This window comes from Quercus robur, chromosome 11, assembly GCF_932294415.1.
Source record: "Quercus robur chromosome 11, dhQueRobu3.1, whole genome shotgun sequence".
In the NCBI taxonomy this organism is placed as follows: Eukaryota; Viridiplantae; Streptophyta; class Magnoliopsida; order Fagales; family Fagaceae; genus Quercus; species Quercus robur.
In genome coordinates this window covers 36,432,704-36,450,287 of record NC_065544.1, presented here as the reverse complement: position 1 = coordinate 36,450,287, position 17,584 = coordinate 36,432,704, and the positions used below count along the sequence as shown (strand labels likewise).

Here is a 17,584-nt window from a genome sequence, read left to right as displayed (position 1 = left end):
AGTTGCGCTCGGTTTGTTTAAATGTTATATTTTTCTAAAAATGATTCATTATTTAGAAAACCATCTCATTTTTTTTTATATTTAGTAGCAATCTTAATTAAAAACTAGCTTGTAACCTCATGCATATGTATGGCTACACTTAAAGATATACAATAAGATGCACAATATAATTTCTATTGTGAGGACCAGATTTGAGTTCCTAGTCCAAAGGGTGGATGGACTTTGGCCTAAAAAGCCTAATACAATAAATTTGTAGAGAGTGTGTTGGAAAACCGGGCTTTAGTGTGTTAGACAACAAGTAAAATGAATTTAGATGACAAGAAAAAGAAGATAGACTGGTTTAATCTAAAGAAAAATCGTCATCAACACAGTCCGAGGAGATCAGTTCTTATATATTTCTCTCAAGTTTAGTTACAAGTTCAATTCTCGATTGATATAGTGTTTTTCTCTTAATTTTTCTATCATTTCTCCATGGAGGGTTTTTTTACATTATATAGTTCTCTTTAGACGATCTTAGCCCTCCATCTGTTGATCATCCAAGCCACCGCTTGAGTGTTTGTCCCATCGGACACCCTTTCGGCTCTTTGTGAGTTGGTGCAGTCAAGGCAACACTATTCAGGGGTCTTCTCCACATTAATGCAGCCAGAAAGTTAACTGCAGAGCATTTAATGCAATGATAGCAGCTTTCCCTTAAGATATTTCATGGCCTCCCTCTGTCTTATTCCTTTTGGATACTTATCCTTATCAGTGGAATCGTCTGGAACGTTGCTCCTGGTGTCAGACCATACCTTCTGACCTCGACTTTGCTCAGCCGAGGAAGTATTCCTCCTCGGACAGCCTTCTCGGATGGTTATGATTAGACCTCACCTCTTTACTTACCAACACGAATTCTTAGGAAGGTGTTTACCCGTCCTCGGACTATTCATGTTCTCAGATTGGGCCCCTGGTCCAATATATATATAGATATGCATTCCTGGGCCTATCACCCCTATGTCTATATATATAATTTAAATATTATTGATAGTCATTTTTATATTTTGTTAATTCTTTAAAAAAATTTGTAATGATATTATTAGGAATAAAATGAAAATTGTCCATTTTTTTTAAATTATTGTTAAATATATATATATATATATATATATTTAACGATTCATTTATTTTAGATTCTTTGGTTTTTGTACTTTTTTTTTTTTTTTTGAGAAAAAGGTAAGCGAAATTTTATTAAAGAAAAACGAACTACAAAGGTAAAACAAAAAAAAAAAAAAAAAAAACTAACTCAAGGAAAATCCGACTGGAAACCAACATCCACGTCCTCAGGTAAATCTTCTACCCAAACCTCAAAATCTGCAGATAGAACTGCTTTTTTAGCTAAGCTATGAGCTAACCTATTCCCCTCCCGCCTAACATGTTGAAACACACAACTTCTTCGGACGGATCCCAGACGCTTAGTCTCATTCACAATATGACCAAATAATAGAGGACAAAGACCACTTCGACGCAAAGCCTGAATGACTGCCAGACAATCACCTTCAACAATGATACAAAATAAACTCATCTCCCTGGCAAAGACCACAGCCCTTCGCGCTGCCAGAGCTTCAGCCATCTCTACTGACTGCACTTGACCCAGATTCTGCCTAAGAGCCGCGATAACTTGACCAGAATTATCCCGGCAAACCACTCCGATACCAGCCAAACCTGAATCCTCACAAAACGCAGCATCAAAATTAACTTTGTAGCAGTCCTCTGGTGGAGGAGACCAGCGCACCCTGTGCCGAGGAATAGGCTCGCCACTCTCTTGAGAATTGACGCTCCAAAATTCATCCACCAATCGCTGTGCGTTATCACCAATTTCATGCAGCTTCCACGTTGACTGGTTCTCCCTTAACCGGTTGCGACGCTGCCATATGCACCACGCCACAGTAGCGAACAAAGCTACCTTCTTGGCTGGCCCAACACTGAAGACTTCCTCCAATAAGTCACAGAACGTCCGACATTTCTTCTGCAGCAGTGAGCGAAACTCCAAGAGCGACATCCACACCGACCTCGCCTGATCGCACAACCATAAACAATGAATTATCGACTCCGTGTGATCTCCACAGCCATCACATTCCACTCCAACAGGTATATGCCGAGCCTGTAAATTCTGTTTAGTGGGCAGAACATCCTTCGCAGCACGCCAGATAAAGTGTCGGATCTTCGGAGGCACCTTCATCTTCCAAATTTTCTTTCAAACCAACCCGTTACTACCCAAAACTGATGAACTGGGCTGAAGAGCTGATTCGACTGAAACAAGCAAGCGGTAAGCACTCACTTGGATGAATATTTATGATGTGGTCCCACATTTTATTTTAAAATTAAGAAACAAAATTCTTCAAGAATATATAATTTAGGACACATGGAGCAAAATTGAAACATTAATTAGAAATTCTAATTTGATTTTCTCTCAGTTTCACTTATTATTATATATATAAATAAGTTGAAATACTATTTTTTTACTTTTCTTATTTAGCTTTTGTATTTTTTGAGAAACTTTTTATTTAACTTGTTGTGAAATAGAGTTAGGCTATGTTTGGTAACCATTTTTATTTTCTTTTCTTTTTTTTTTTAAAAAAAAATTGGGAATATAAAGAAAAAAAATTATAGGGATACGTTTTGCAGCCCAAACCCAAGATGTATGAGATCTTGGACTAGTGAGCCCGGTATAATAAATTTGTAGAGAGTGGGTCAAAGAGCTAGGTTTTAGTGCATGGATAACAGTAAATATGGTATTCATCACAATCAAGCAGAGATGAACTAAATTTATCAAAGAAGGTTGGTCCTCGGCACAATTCGAGGAGCTTTTACTAATACGTCTTGAGTGGTCGTGGTGCCCCCGCTCAGATTGCCTCCTACCCCCCATTTTATACTAGCTTTCCTTCGGTGCGAGTTAATTTCCCCAAAGTAGGAGGTTCGAAGACCTGACATAGCTAAGGTTCTGTTTAATCGCTTCAAAAGATTCTGTGCGTGTTAATTTCCCCAAAGCAGGAGGTCCGAGGACCCGGCATAGCTAAGGTTCTATTTAACCACTTCCAAAGATTCCGTGCGTGTTAATTTCCCCAAAGCAGTAGGTCTATGGACCGGCATAGCTAAAGTTATGTTTAAACGCTTCAAAACATTCCATGCGTGTTAATTTCCCCAAAGCAAGAGGTCCGAGAATCCGGCATTGCTAAGGTTCTGTTTAACCGCTTCCAAAGATTCCGCGCGTGTTAATTTCCCCAAAGCAGGAGGTCTGAGGACCCAGCATAACTAAGGTTCTGTTTAACCGCTTCATAAGATGCCAATGCGCTTAATTTCCACAAAACAGGAGGTCCAAGGACACGGCATAGCTAAGGTTCTGTTTAACTGCTTCAAAAGATTCCGTACGAGTTAATTTCCCCAAAGCAGGAGGTCCGAGGACCCGACATAGCTAAAGTTTTGTTTAACCGCTTCAAAAGATTCAGTGCGTGTTAAGTTCCCCAAAACAGGAGGTCCGAGGACCCTATATAGTTAAGATTTTGTTTAACCGCTTCATAAGATGCAGTTGCGCACTAATTTCCCATAAGCAAGAGATCTGAGGACCTGGCATGCCTATTGTTCTGTTTAACCACTTCATAAGATGACGTGCGTGTTAAGTTCCCCAAAGCAGGAGGTTCGAGGACCCTTCATAGCTAAGGTTCTGTTTAACCACTTCAAAAGTTTCAGTGCGTGTTAGTTTCCCCAAAGCAGGAGGTCCAAGGACCCGGCATAGCTAAGGTTCGATTTAATCACTTCAAAATATTCCATTTCTGTTCATTTCTCCAAAGCAGGAGGTCCGAGGACCCGGCATAGCTAAGGTTTTGTTTAACCGCTTCATAAGATGCCACTGGGCGTTAATTTTCCCAAAGCAGGAGGTCCGACAACCCAGCATAGCTAAGGTTCTGTTTAACCGCTTCAAAAGATTCAGATGCATGCTAAATTCCCGAAAGCAGGAGGTCCAAGGACCCAGCATAGCTAAGGTTCTGTTTAACCGCTTCATAAGATGCCACTGGGAGTTAATTTCCCCAAACCAGGAGATCCGAGGACCCAGCATAGCTAAGGTCTTGTTTAACCGATTCAAAAGATACAGTGCGCGTTAATTTCCCCAAAGCAGAAGGTCCGAGGACCCGACATAGCTAATTTTCTGATTAATCGCTTCATACGATGCCAGTGCGCGTTAATTTCCCCAAAGCAGGAGATCCGAAGACCCGGCATAGCTAGGATTCTGTTCAACCGCTTCATAAGATGTCGTACGTGTTAATTTCCCCAAAGCAGGAGGGCCGAGTACCCGGCATATCTAAGGTTTTGTTTAATCGCTTCAAAAGATTCAGTACGTGTTAATTTCTCAAAAGCAGGAGGTCCGAGGACCCGGCATAACTAAGGTTTTGTTTAACTGCTTCAAAAGATTCCAGTGCCTGTTAATTTCCCCAAAGCAGGAGGTCCGAGAACCCGGAATAGCTAAAGTTTTGTTTAATTGCTTCATATGATGCCAGTGCACGTTAATTTCTCCAAAGCAGGAGGTCCGAGGACCCGGCATAGCTAAGGTTCTATTTAACCACTTCCAAAGATTCCGTGCGTGTTAATTTCCCCAAAGCAGTAGGTCTGTGGACCGGCATAGCTAAAGTTATGTTTAAACGCTTCAACACATTCCATGCGTGTTAATTTCCCCAAAGCAAGAGGTCCGAGAATCCGGAATTGCTAAGGTTCTGTTTAACCGCTTCCAAAGATTCCGCGCGTGTTAATTTCCCCAAAGCAGGAGGTCTGAGGACCCAGCATAACTAAGGTTCTTTTTAACCGCTTCATAAGATGCCAATGCGCTTAATTTCCACAAAACAGGAGGTCCGAGGACCCGGCATAGCTAAGGTTCTGTTTAACTGCTTCAAAAGATTCCGTGCGAGTTAATTTCCCCAAAGCAGGAGGTCCGAGGACCCGACACAGCTAAGGTTTTGTTTAACCGCTTCAAAAGATTCAGTGCGTGTTAATTTCCCCAAAACAGGAGGTCCGAGGACCCTATATAGTTAAGATTCTGTTTAACCGCTTCATTAGATGCAGTTGCGCATTAATTTCCCATAAGCAAGAGATCTGAGGACCTGGCATGCCTATTGTTCTGTTTAACCACTTCATAAGATGACTAGCGTGTTAAGTTCCCCAAAGCAGGAGGTTCGAGGACCCTTCATAGCTAAGGTCCTGTTTAACCGATTCAAAAGATACAATGCGCGTTAATTTCCCCAAAGCAGAAGGTCCGAGGACCCGGCATAGCTAGGATTCTGTTCAACCGCTTCATAAGATGTCGTACGTGTTAATTTCCCCAAAGCAGGAGGGCCGAGTACCCGGCATATCTAAGGTTTTGTTTAATCGCTTCAAAAGATTCAGTACGTGTTAATTTCTCAAAAGCAGGAGTTCCGAGGACCCGGCATAACTAAGGTTTTGTTTACTGCTTCAAAAGATTCCAGTGCATGTTAATTTCCCCAAAGCAGGAGGTCCGAGAACCCGGAATAGCTAAAGTTTTGTTTAACTGCTTCATATGATGCTAGTCCGCGTTAATTTCTCCAAAGCAGGAGGTCCGAGGACCCGGCATAGCTAAGGTTCTATTTAACCACTTCCAAAGATTCCGTGCGTGTTCATTTCAAAAAGTAGTAGGTCTGTGGACCGGCATAGCTAAAGTTCTGTTTAAACGCTTCAAAACATTCCATGCGTGTTAATTTCCCCAAAGCAAGAGGTCCGAGAATCCGGCATTGCTAAGGTTCTGTTTAACTGCTTCAAAAGATTCAGTGCGAGTTAATTTCCCCAAAGCAGGAGGTCCGAGGACCCGACATAGCTAAGGTTTTGTTTAACCGCTTCAAAAGATTCAGTGCGTGTTAATTTCCCTAAAACAGGAGGTCCGAGGACCCTATATAGTTAAGATTCTGTTTAACCGCTTCATAAGATGCAGTTGCGCATTAATTTCCCATAAGCAAGAGATCTGAGGACCTGGCATGCCTATTGTTCTGTTTAACCACTTCATAAGATGACGTGCGTGTTAAGTTCCCCAAAGCAGGAGGGTCGAGGACCCTTCAAAGCTAAGGTTCTGTTTAACCACTTCAAAAGTTTCAGTGCGTGTTAGTTTCCCCAAAGCAGGAGGTCCAAGGACCCGGCATAGCTAAGGTTCTATTTAATCACTTCAAAATATTCCATTTGTGTTCATTTCTCCAAAGCAGGAGATTCGAGGACCCGAAATAGCTAAGGTTCTGTTTAACTGTTTCAAAAGATTCTGTGCGTGTTAATTTTCCCAAAGCAGGAGGTCCGACAACCCAGCATAGTTAAGGTTCTGTTTAACCGCTTCAAAAGATTCAGATGCGTGCTAAATTCCCGAAAGCAGGAGGTCCGAGGACCCGGCATAGCTAAGGTTCTGCTTAACCGCTTCATAAGATGCCACTGGGCGTTAATTTCCCCAAACCAGGAGGTCCGAGGACCCAGCATAGCTAAGGTCCTGTTTAACCGATTCAAAAGATACAGTGCGCGTTAATTTCCCCAAAGCAGAAGGTCCGAGGACCCGGCATAGCTAATTTTCTGTTTAACCGCTTCATACGATGCCAGTGCGCGTTAATTTCCCCAATGCAGGAGATCCGAGGACCCTGCATAGCTAGGATTCTGTTCAACCGCTTCATAAGATGTCGTACGTGTTAATTTCCCCAAAGCAGGAGGGCCGAGTACCCGGCATATCTAAGGTTTTGTTTAATCGCTTCAAAAGATTCAGTGCGTGTTAATTTCTCAAAAGCATGAGGTCCGAGGACCCGGCATAACTAAGGTTTTGTTTAACTGCTTCAAAAGATTCCAGTGCCTGTTAATTTCCCCAAAGCAGGAGGTCCGAGAACCCGGAATAGCTAAAGTTTTGTTTAACTTCTTCATATGATGCCAGTGCGCGTTAATTTCTCCAAAGCAGGAGGTCCGAGGACCCGGCATAGCTAAGGTTCTATTTAACCACTTCCAAAGATTCCGTGCGTGTTAATTTCCCCAAAGCAGTAGGTCTGTGGACCGGCATAGCTAAAGTTATGTTTAAACGCTTCAAAACATTTCATGCGTGTTAATTTCCCCAAAGCAAGAGGTCCGAGAATCCAGAATTGCTAAGGTTCTGTTTAACCGCTTCCAAAGATTCCGCGCGTGTTAATTTATCCAAAGCAGGAGGTCTGAGGACCCAGCATAACTAAGGTTCTGTTTAACCTCTTCGTAAGATGCCAATGCGCTTAATTTCCACAAAGCAGGAGGTGCAAGGACCCGGCATAGCTAAGGTTCTGTTTAACTGCTTCAAAAGATTCCGTGCGAGTTAATTTCCCCAAAGCAGGAGGTCCGAGGACCCGACATAGCTAAGGTTTTGTTTAACCGCTTCAAAAGATTCAGTGCGTGTTAATTTCCCCAAAACAGGAGGTCCGAGGACCCTATATAGTTAAGATTTTGTTTAACCGCTTCATAAGATGCAGTTACGCATTAATTTCCCAAGAGCAAGAGATCCAAGGACCTGGCATGCCTATTGTTCTGTTTAACCACTTCATAAGATGACGTGCGTGTTAAGTTCCCCAAAGCAGGAGGTTCGAGGACCCTTCATAACTAAGGTTCTGTTTAACCGCTTCAAAAGATTCAGATGCGTGCTAAATTCCCGATAGCAGGAGGTCCGAGGACCCGGCATAGCTAAGGTTCTGTTTAACCGCTTCATAAGATGCCACTGGGCAATAATTTCCCCAAAGCAGGAGGTCCGAGGACCCAGCATAGCGAAGGTCCTGTTTAACCGATTCAAAAGATACAGTGCGCGTTAATTTCCCCAAAGCAGAAGGTCCGAGGACCCGGCATAGCTAATTTTCTTTTTAACCGCTTCATACAATTCCAGTGAGCGTTAATTTCGCCAAAGCAGGAGATCCGAGGACCCGGCATAGATTGGATTCTGTTCAACCGCTTCATAAGATGTCGTACGTATTAATTTCCCCAAAGCAGGAGGGCCGAGTACCCGGCATATCTAAGGTTTTGTTTAATCGCTTCAAAAGATTCAGTACGTGTTAATTTCTCGAAAGCAGGAGGTCCGAGGACCCGGCAAAACTAAGGTTTTGTTTACTGCTTCAAAAGATTCCAGTGCATGTTAATTTCCCCAAAGCAGGAGGTCCGAGAACCCGGAATAGCTAAAGTTTTGTTTAACTGCTTCATATGATGCTAATCCGCGTTAATTTCTCCAAAGCAGGAGGTCCGAGGACCCGGCATAGCTAAGGTTCTATTTAACCACTTCCAAAGATTTCGTGCGTGTTAATTTCCCCAAAGCAGTAGGTCTGAGGACCGGTATAGCTAAAGTTATGTTTAAACGCTTCAAAACATTCCATGCGTGTTAATTTCCCCAAAGCAAGAGGTCCGAGAATCCGGCATTGCTAAGGTTCTGTTTAACTGCTTCAAAAGATTCAGTACGAGTTAATTTCCCCAAAGCAGGAGGTCCGAGGACCCGACATAGCTAAGGTTTTGTTTAACCACTTCAAAAGATTCAGTGCGTGTTAATTTCCCTAAAACAGGAGGTCCGAGGACCCTATATAGTTAAGATTCTGTTTAACCGCTTCATAAGATGCAGTTGCGCGTTAATTTCCCATAAGCATGAGATCTGAGGACCTGGCATGCCTATTGTTCTGTTTAACCACTTCATAAGATGACGTGCGTGTTAAGTTCCCCAAAGCAGGAGGGTCGAGGACCCGACATAGCTAAGATTCTATTTAATCATTTCAAAATATTCCATTTGTGTTCATTACTCCAAAGCAGGAGATTCGAGGACCCGAAATAGCTAAGGTTCTGTTTAACTGTTTCAAAAGATTCTGTGCGTGTTAATTTTCCCAAAGCAGGAGGTCCGACAACCCAGCGTAGCTAAGGTTCTGTTTAACCGCTTCAAAAGATTCAGATGCGTGCTAAATTCCCAAAAGCAGGAGGTCCGAGGACCCGGCATAGCTAAGGTTCTGTTTAACCGCTTCATAAGATGCCACTGGGCGTTAATTTCCCCAAAGCAGGAGGTCCGAGGACCCAGCATAGCTAAGGTGCTGTTTAACCGATTCAAAAGATACAGTGCGCGTTAATTTCCCCAAAGCAGAAGGTCTGAGGACCCGGCATAGCTAATTTTCTGTTTAACCGCTTCATACGATGCCAGTGCGCGTTAATTTCCCCAAAGCAGGAGATCCGAGGACCCGGCATACGATGCCAGTGCGCGTTAATTTCCCCAAAGCAGGAGATCCGAGGACCCGGCATAGCTAGGATTCTGTTCAACCGCTTCATAAGATGTCGTACGTGTTAATTTCCCCAAAGCAGGAGGGCCGAGTACCCGGCATATCTAAGGTTTTGTTTAATCGCTTCAAAAGATTCAGTTCGTGTTAATTTCTCAAAAGCAGGAGGTCCGAGGACCCGGCATAACTAAGGTTTTGTTTAACTGCTTCAAAAGATTCCAGTGCATGTTAATTTCCCCAAAGCAGGAGGTCCGAGAACCCGGAATAGCTAAAGTTTTGTTTAACTGCTTCATATGATGCCAGTGAGCGTTAATTTCTCCAAAGCAGGAGCTCCGAGGACCCGGCATAGCTAAGATTCTATTTAACCACTTCCAAAGATTCCGTGCGTGTTAATTTCCCCAAAGCAGTAGGTCTGTTGACCGGTATAGCTAAAGTTATGTTTAAACGCTTCAAAACATTCCATGCGTGTTAATTTCCCCAAAGCAAGAGGTCCGAGAATCCGACATTGCTAAGGTTCTGTATAACTGCTTCAAAAGATTCAGTGCGAGTTAATTTCCCCAAAGCAGGAGGTCCGAGGACCCGACATAGCTAAGGTTTTGTTTAACCACTTCAAAACATTCTGTGCGTGTTAATTTCCCTAAAACAGGAGGTCCGAGGACCCTATATAGTTAAGATTCTGTTTAACCGCTTCATAAGATGCAGTTGCGCGTTAATTTCCCATAAGCATGAGATCTGAGGACCTGGCTTACCTATTGTTCTGTTTAACCACTTCATAAGATGACGTGAGTGTTAAGTTCCCCAAAGCAGGAGGGTCGAGGACCCTTCATAGCTAAGGTTCTATTTAACCACTTCAAAAGTTTCAGTGCGTGTTAGTTTCCCCAAAGCAGGAGGTCCAAGGACCCGACATAGCTAAGGTTCTATTTAATCACTTCAAAATATTCCATTTGTGTTCATTACTCCAAAGCAGGAGATTCGAGGACCCGAAATAGCTAAGGTTCTGTTTAACTGTTTCAAAAGATTCTGTGCGTGTTAATTTTCCCAAAGCAGGAGGTCCGACAACCCAGCGTAGCTAAGGTTCTGTTTAACCGCTTCAAAAGATTCAGATGCGTGCTACATTCCCGAAAGCAGGAGGTCCGAGGACCCGGCATAGCTAAGGTTCTGTTTAACCGCTTCATAAGATGCCACTAGGCGTTAATTTCCCCAAAGCAGGAGGTCCGAGGACCCAGCATTGCGAAGGTCCTGTTTAACCGATTCAAAAGATACAGTGCGCGTTAATTTCCCCAAAGCAGAAGGTCCGAGGACCCGGCATAGCTAATTTTCTGTTTAACCGCTTCATACGATTCCAGTGAGCGTTAATTTCCCCAAAGCAGGAGATCAGAGGACCCGGCATAGATAGGATTCTGTTCAACCGCTTCATAAGATGTCGTACGTGTTAATTTCCCCAAAGCAGGAGGGCCGAGTACCCGGCATATCTAAGGTTTTGTTTAATCGCTTCAAAAGATTCAGTACGTGTTAATTTCTCGAAAGCAGGAGGTCCGAGGACCCGGCATAACTAAGGTTTTGTTTACTGCTTCAAAAGATTCCAGTGCATGTTAATTTCCCCAAAGCAGGAGGTCCGAGAACCCGGAATAGCTAAAGTTTTGTTTAACTGCTTCATATGATGCTAGTCCGCGTTAATTTCTCTAAAGCAGGAGGTTCGAGGACCCGGCATAGCTAAGGTTCTATTTAACCACTTCCAAAGATTTCGTGCGTGTTAATTTCCCTAAAGCAGTAGGTCTGAGGACCGGTATAGCTAAAGTTATGTTTAAACGCTTCAAAACATTCCATGCGTGTTAATTTCCCCAAAGCAAGAGGTCCGAGAATCCGGCATTGCTAAGGTTCTGTTTAACTTCTTCAAAAGATTCAGTGCGAGTTAATTTCCCCAAAGAAGGAGGTCCGAGGACCCGACATAGCTAAGGTTTTGTTTAACCACTTCAAAAGATTCAGTGCGTGTTAATTTCCCTAAAACAGGAGGTCCGAGGACCCTATATAGTTAAGATTCTGTTAACCACTTCATTAGATGCAGTTGCGCGTTAATTTCCCATAAGCATGAGATCTGAGGACCTGGCATGCCTATTGTTCTGTTTAACCACTTCATAAGATGACGTGCGTGTTAAGTTCCCCAAAGCAGGAGGGTCGAGGACCCTTCATAGCTAAGGTTCTGTTTAACCACTTCAAAAGTTTCAGTGCGTGTTAGTTTCCCCAAAGCAGGAGGTCCAAGGACCCGACATAGCTAAGGTTCTATTTAATCACTTCAAAATATTCCATTTGTGTTCATTACTCCAAAGCAGGAGATTCGAGGACCCGAAATAGCTAAGGTTCTGTTTAACTGTTTCAAAAGATTCTGTGCGTGTTAATTTTCCCAAAGCAGGAGGTCCGACAACCCAGCGTAGCTAAGGTTCTGTTTAACCGCATCAAAAGATTCAGATGCGTGCTAAATTCCCGAAGCAGGAGGTCCGAGGACCCGGCATAGCTAAGGTTCTGTTTAACCGCTTCATAAGATGCCACTGGGCGTTAATTTCCCCAAAGCAGGAGGTCCGAGGACCCAGCATAGCTAAGGTCCTGTTTAACCGAGTCAAAAGATACAGTGCGCGTTAATTTCCCCAAAGCAGAAGGTCCGAGGACCCGGCATAGCTAATTTTCTGTTTAACCGCTTCATACGATGGCAGTGCGCGTTAATTTCCCCAAAGCAGGAGATCCGAGGACCCGGCATAGCTCAGGTTCTATTTAACCACTTCCAAAGATTCCGTGCGTGTGAATTTCCCCAAAGCAGTAGGTCTGTGGACCGGCATAGCTAAAGTTATCTTTAAACGCTTCAAAATATTCCATGCGTGTTAATTTCCCCAAAGCAAGAGGTCCGAGAATCCGGCATAGCTAAGGTTTTGTTTAACCGCTTCAAAAGATTCAGATGCGTGCTAAATTCCCGTAAGCAGGAGGTCCGAGGACCCGGCATAGCTAAGGTTCTGTTTAACCGCTTCATAAGATGCCACTGGGCGTCAATTTCCCCAAAGCAGGAGGTCCGAGGACCCAGCACAGCTAAGGTCCTGTTTAACCGATTCAAAAGATACAGTGCGCGTTAATTTCCCCAAAGCAGAAGGTCCGAGGACCCGACATAGCTAATTTTCTGTTTAACCGCATGATACGAGGCCAGTGTGCGTTAGTTTCCCCAAAGCAGGAGATCCGAGGACCCGGCACCGCAAGGATTCTGTTCAACCGCTTCATAAGATGTCGTACGTGTTAATTTCCCCAAAGCAGGAGGGCCGAGTACCCGGCATATCTAAGGTTTTGTTTAATCGCTTCAAAAGATTCAGTGCGCGTTAATTTCTCAAAAGCAGGAGGTCCGAGGACCCGACATAACTAAGGTTTTGTTTAACTGCTTCAAAAGATTCTAGTGCATGTTAATTTCCCCAAAGCAGGAGGTCCGAGAACCCGGAATAGCTAAAGTTTTGTTTAACAGCTTCATATGATGCCAGCGCGCGTTAATTTCTCCAAAGCAGGAGGTCAGAGGACCCGTCATAGCTAAGGTTCTATTTCACCACTTCCAAAGATTCCGTGCGTGTTAATTTCCCCAAAGCAGTAGGTCTGTGGACCGGCATAGCTAAAGTTATGTTTAAACGCTTCAAAACATTCCATGCGTGTTAATTTCCCCAAAGCAAGAGGTCCGAGAATCCGGCATTGCTAAGGTTCTGTTTAACCGCTTCAAAAGATTCCGCACGTGTTAATTTCCCCAAAGCAGGAGGTCTGAGGACCCAGCATAACTAAGGTTCTGTTTAACCACTTCATAAGATGCCAATGCGCTTAATTTCCACAAAACAGGAGGTCCGAGGACCCGGCATTGCTAGGATTCTGTTTAACCGCTTCATAAGATGCAGTTGCGCATTAATTTCCCAAAAGCAAGAGATCCGAGGACCTGGCATGCCTATTGTTCTGTTTAACCACTTCAGATGATGACGTGCGTGTTAAGTTCCCCAAAGCAGGAGGTTCGTGGACCCTTCATAGCTAAGTTTCTGTTTAACCACTTCAAAATATTCCATTTGTGTTCATTTCCCCAAAGCAGGAGATTCGAGGACCCGGCATAGCTAAGGTTCTGTTTAACTGTTTCAAAAGATTCTGTGCGTGTTAATTTTCCCAAAGCAGGAGGTCCGACAACCCAGCATAGCTAAGGTTCTGTTTAACCGGTTCAAAAGATTCAGATGCGTGCTAAATTACCGAAAGCAGGAGGTCCGAGGACCCGGCATAGCTAAGGTTCTCTTTAACCGCTTCATAAGATGCCACTGGGCGTTAATTTCCCCAAAGCAGGAGGTCCGAGGACCCAGCATAGCTAAGGTCCTGTTTAACCGATTCAAAAGATACAGTGCGCGTTAATTTCCCCAAAGCAGAAGGTCCGAGGACCCGACATAGCTAATTTTCTGTTTAACCGCTTCATACGATGCCAGTGCACGATAATTTCCACAAAGCAGGAGGTCCGAGAACCCGGAATAGCTAAAGTTTTGTTTAATAGCTTCATATGATGCCAGTGCGCGTTAATTTCTCCAAAGCAGGACGTCCGAGGACCCGGCATAGCTAAGGTTCTGTTTAACCGCTTCATAAGATGCCAGTGGGCGTTACTTTCCCCAAAGCAGGAAGTCCGAGGACCCGACATAGCTAAGGTTTTGTTTAACCGCTTCAAAAGATTCAGTGCGTGTTAATTTCCCCAAAACAGGAGGTCCGAGGACCCTATATAGTTAAGATTCTGTTTAACCGCTTCATAAGATGCAGTTGCGCATTAATTTCCCAAAAGCAAGAGATCCGAGGACCTGGCATGCCTATTGTTCTGTTTAAACACTTCATAAGATGACGTGCGTGTTAAGTTCCCCAAAGCAGGAGGTCCGAGGACCCTTCATAGCTAAGGTTCTGTTTAACCACTTCAAAAGTTTCAGTGCATGTTAGTTTCCCCAAAGCAGGAGGTCCAAGGACCCGGCATAGCTAAGGTTCAATTTAATCACTTCAAAATATTCCATTTGTGTTCATTTCTCCAAAGCAGGAGATTCAAGGACCCGACATAGCTATGGTTCTGTTTAACTGTTTCAAAAGATTCTGTGCGTGTTAATTTTCCCAAAGCAGGAGGTCCAACAACCCAGCATAGCTAAGGTTCTGTTTAATCGCTTCATAAGATGCCAGTGGGCGTTAATTTCCCCAATGCAGGAGGTCCGAGGACCCTATATAGTTAAGATTCTCTTTAACCGCTTCATAAGATGCAGTTGCACATTAATTGCCCAAGAGCAAGAGATCCGAGGACCTGGCATGCCTATTGTTCTGTTTAACCACTTCATAAGATGACGTGCGTTTTAAGTTCCCCAAAGCAGGAGGTTCGAGGACCCTTTATAGCTAAGTTTCTGTTTAACCACTTCAAAAGATTCAGTGCGTGTTAGTTTCCCCAAAGCAGGAGGTCCAAGGACCCGGCATAGCTAAGGTTCTATTTAATCACTTCAAAATATTCCATTTGTGTTCATTTCCCCAACGCAGGAGATTCGATGACCCGGCATAGCTAAGGTTCTGTTTAACTGTTTCAAAAGATTCTGTGCGTGTTAATTTTCCCAAAGCAGGAGGTCCGACAACCCAGTATAGCTAAGGTTCTGTTTAACCGCTTCAAAAGATTCAGATGTGTGCTAAATTACCGAAAGCAGGAGGTCCGAGGACCCGGCATAGCTAAGGTTCTGTTTAACCGCTTCATAAGATGCCACTGGGAGTTAATTTCCCCAAAGCGGGAGGTCCGAGGACCCAGCATAGCTAAGGTCCTGTTTAACCGATTCAAAAGATACAGTGCGCGTTAATTTCCCCAAAGCAGAAGGTCCGAGGACCCGGCATAGCTAATTTTCTGTTTAACCGCTTCATACGATGCCAGTGCGCGTTAATTTCCCCAAAGCAGGAGATCCGAGAACCCGGCATAGCTAGGATTCTGTTCAACCGCTTCATAAGATGTCGTACCTGTTAATTTCCCCAAAGCAGGAGGGCCGAGTACCCGGCATATCTAAGGTTTTGTTTAATCGCTTCAAAAGATTCAGTGCGCGTTAATTTCTCAAAAGCAGGAGGTCCGAGGACCCGACATAACTAAGGTTTTGTTTAACTGCTTCAAAAGATTCTAGTGCATGTTAATTTCCCCAAAGCAAGAGGTCCGAGAACCCGGAATAGCTAAAGTTTTGTGTAACAGCTTCATATGATGCCAGCGCGCGTTAATTTCTCCAAAGCAGGAGGTCAGAGGACCCGGCATAGCTAAGGTTCTATTTCACCACTTCCAAAGATTCCGTGCGTGTTAATTTCCCCAAAGCAGTAGGTCTGTGGACCGGCCTAGCTAAAGTTATGTTTAAACGCTTCAAAACATTCCATGCGTGTTAATTTCCCCAAAGCAAGAGGTCCGAGAATCCGGCATTGCTAAGGTTTTGTTTAACCGCTTCAAAAGATTCCGCGCGTGTTAATTTCCCCAAAGCAGGAGGTCTGAGGACCCAGCATAACTAAGGTTCCGTTTAACCACTTCATATGATGCCAGTGCGGGTTAATTTCTCCAAAGCAGGAGGTCCGAGTACCCGGCATAGCTAAGGTTCTATTTAACCACTTCCAAAGATTCCGTGCGTGTTAATTTCCCCAAAGCAGTAGGTCTGTGCACCGGCATAGCTAAAGTTATGTTTAAACGCTTCAAAACAATCCATGCGTGTTAATTTCCCCAAAGCAGGAGGTCCGAGAATCCGGCATTACTAAGGTTCTGTTTAACCACTTCATTAGATGCCAATGCGCTTAATTTCCACAAAACAGGAGGTCCGAGGACCAGGCATAGCTAGGATTCTGTTTAACCGCTTCATAAGATGCAGTTCCGCATTAATTTCCCAAAAGCAAGAGATCCGAGGACCTGGCATGCCTATTGTTCTGTTTAACCACTTCAGAAGATGACGTGCGTGTTAAGTTCCCCAAAGCAGGAGGTTCGTGGACCCTTCATAGCTAAGTTTCTGTTTAACCACTTCAAAATATTCCATTTGTGTTCATTTCCCCAAAGCAGGAGATTCGAGGACCCGGCATAGCTAAGGTTCTGTTTAACTGTTTGAAAAGATTCTGTGCGTGTTAATTTTCCCAAAGCAGGAGGTCCGACAACCCAGCATAGCTAAGGTTCTGTTTAACCGCTTCAAAAGATTCAGATGTGTGCTAAATTACCGAAAGCAGGAGGTCCGAGGACCCGGCATAGCTAAGGTTCTCTTTAACCGCTTCATAAGATGCCACTGGGCGTTAATTTCCCCAAAGCAGGAGGTCCGACGACCCAGCATAGCTAAGGTCCTGTTTAACCGATTCAAAAGATACAGTGCGCGTTAATTTCCCCAAAGCAGAAGGTCCGAGGACCCGGCATAGCTAATTTTCTTTTTAACCGCTTCATACGATGCCAGTGCGCGTTAATTTCCACAATGCAGGAGGTCCGAGAACCCGGAATAGCTAAAGTTTTGTTTAAATGCTTCATATGATGCCAGTGCGCGTTAATTTCTCCAAAGCAGGAGGTCCGAGGACCCGGCATAGCTAAGGTTCTGTTTAACCGCTTCAGAAGATGCCAGTGGGCGTTAATTTCTCCAAAGCAGGAGGTCCGAGGACCCAGCATAGCTAAGGTTTTGTTTAACCGCTTCAAAAGATTCAGTGCGTGTTAATTTCCCCAAAACAGGAGGTCGGAGGACCCTATATAGTTAAGATTCTGTTTAACCGCTTCATAAGATGCAGTTGCGCATTAATTTCCCAAAAGCAAGAGATCCGAGGACCTGGCATGCCTATTGTTCTGTTTAACCACTTCATAAGATGACGTGCGTGTTAAGTTCCCCAAAGCAGGAGGTCCGAGGACCCTTCATAGCTAAGGTTCTGTTTAACCACTTCAAAAGTTTCAGTGCGTGTTAGTTTCCCCAAAGCAGGAGGTCCAAGGACCCGGCATAGCTAAGGTTCAATTTAATCACTTCAAAATATTCCATTTGTGTTCATTTCTCCAAAGCAGGAGATTCAAGGACCCGACATAGCTATGGTTCTGTTTAACTGTTTCAAAAGATTCTGTGCGTGTTAATTTTCCCAAAGCAGGAGGTCCGACATCCCAGCATAGCTAAGGTTCTGTTTAACCGCTTCATAAGATGCCAGTGGGCGTTAATTTCCCCAATGCAGGAGGTCCGAGGACCCAGCATAATTATGGTCCTGTTTAACCGATTCAAAAGATACAGTGCGCGTTAATTTCCCCAAAGCAGAAGGTCCGAGGACCCGGCATAGCTAATTTTCTGTTTAACCGCTTCATACGATGCCAG

At 44.0% G+C, this 17,584-nt stretch overlaps 1 protein-coding gene across 1 annotated transcript; it reads right to left on the bottom strand.

Moving 5' to 3' along the window:
- Positions 1-1,276: 1,276 nt before the first annotated feature.
- On the bottom strand, positions 1,277-2,212 carry LOC126704985 (uncharacterized). Its single transcript, XM_050403960.1, has one exon. It carries the CDS (start codon positions 2,210-2,212, stop codon positions 1,277-1,279), a length of 936 nt encoding a protein of 311 aa, XP_050259917.1.
- Between the last annotated feature and the right edge of the window lie 15,372 nt (positions 2,213-17,584).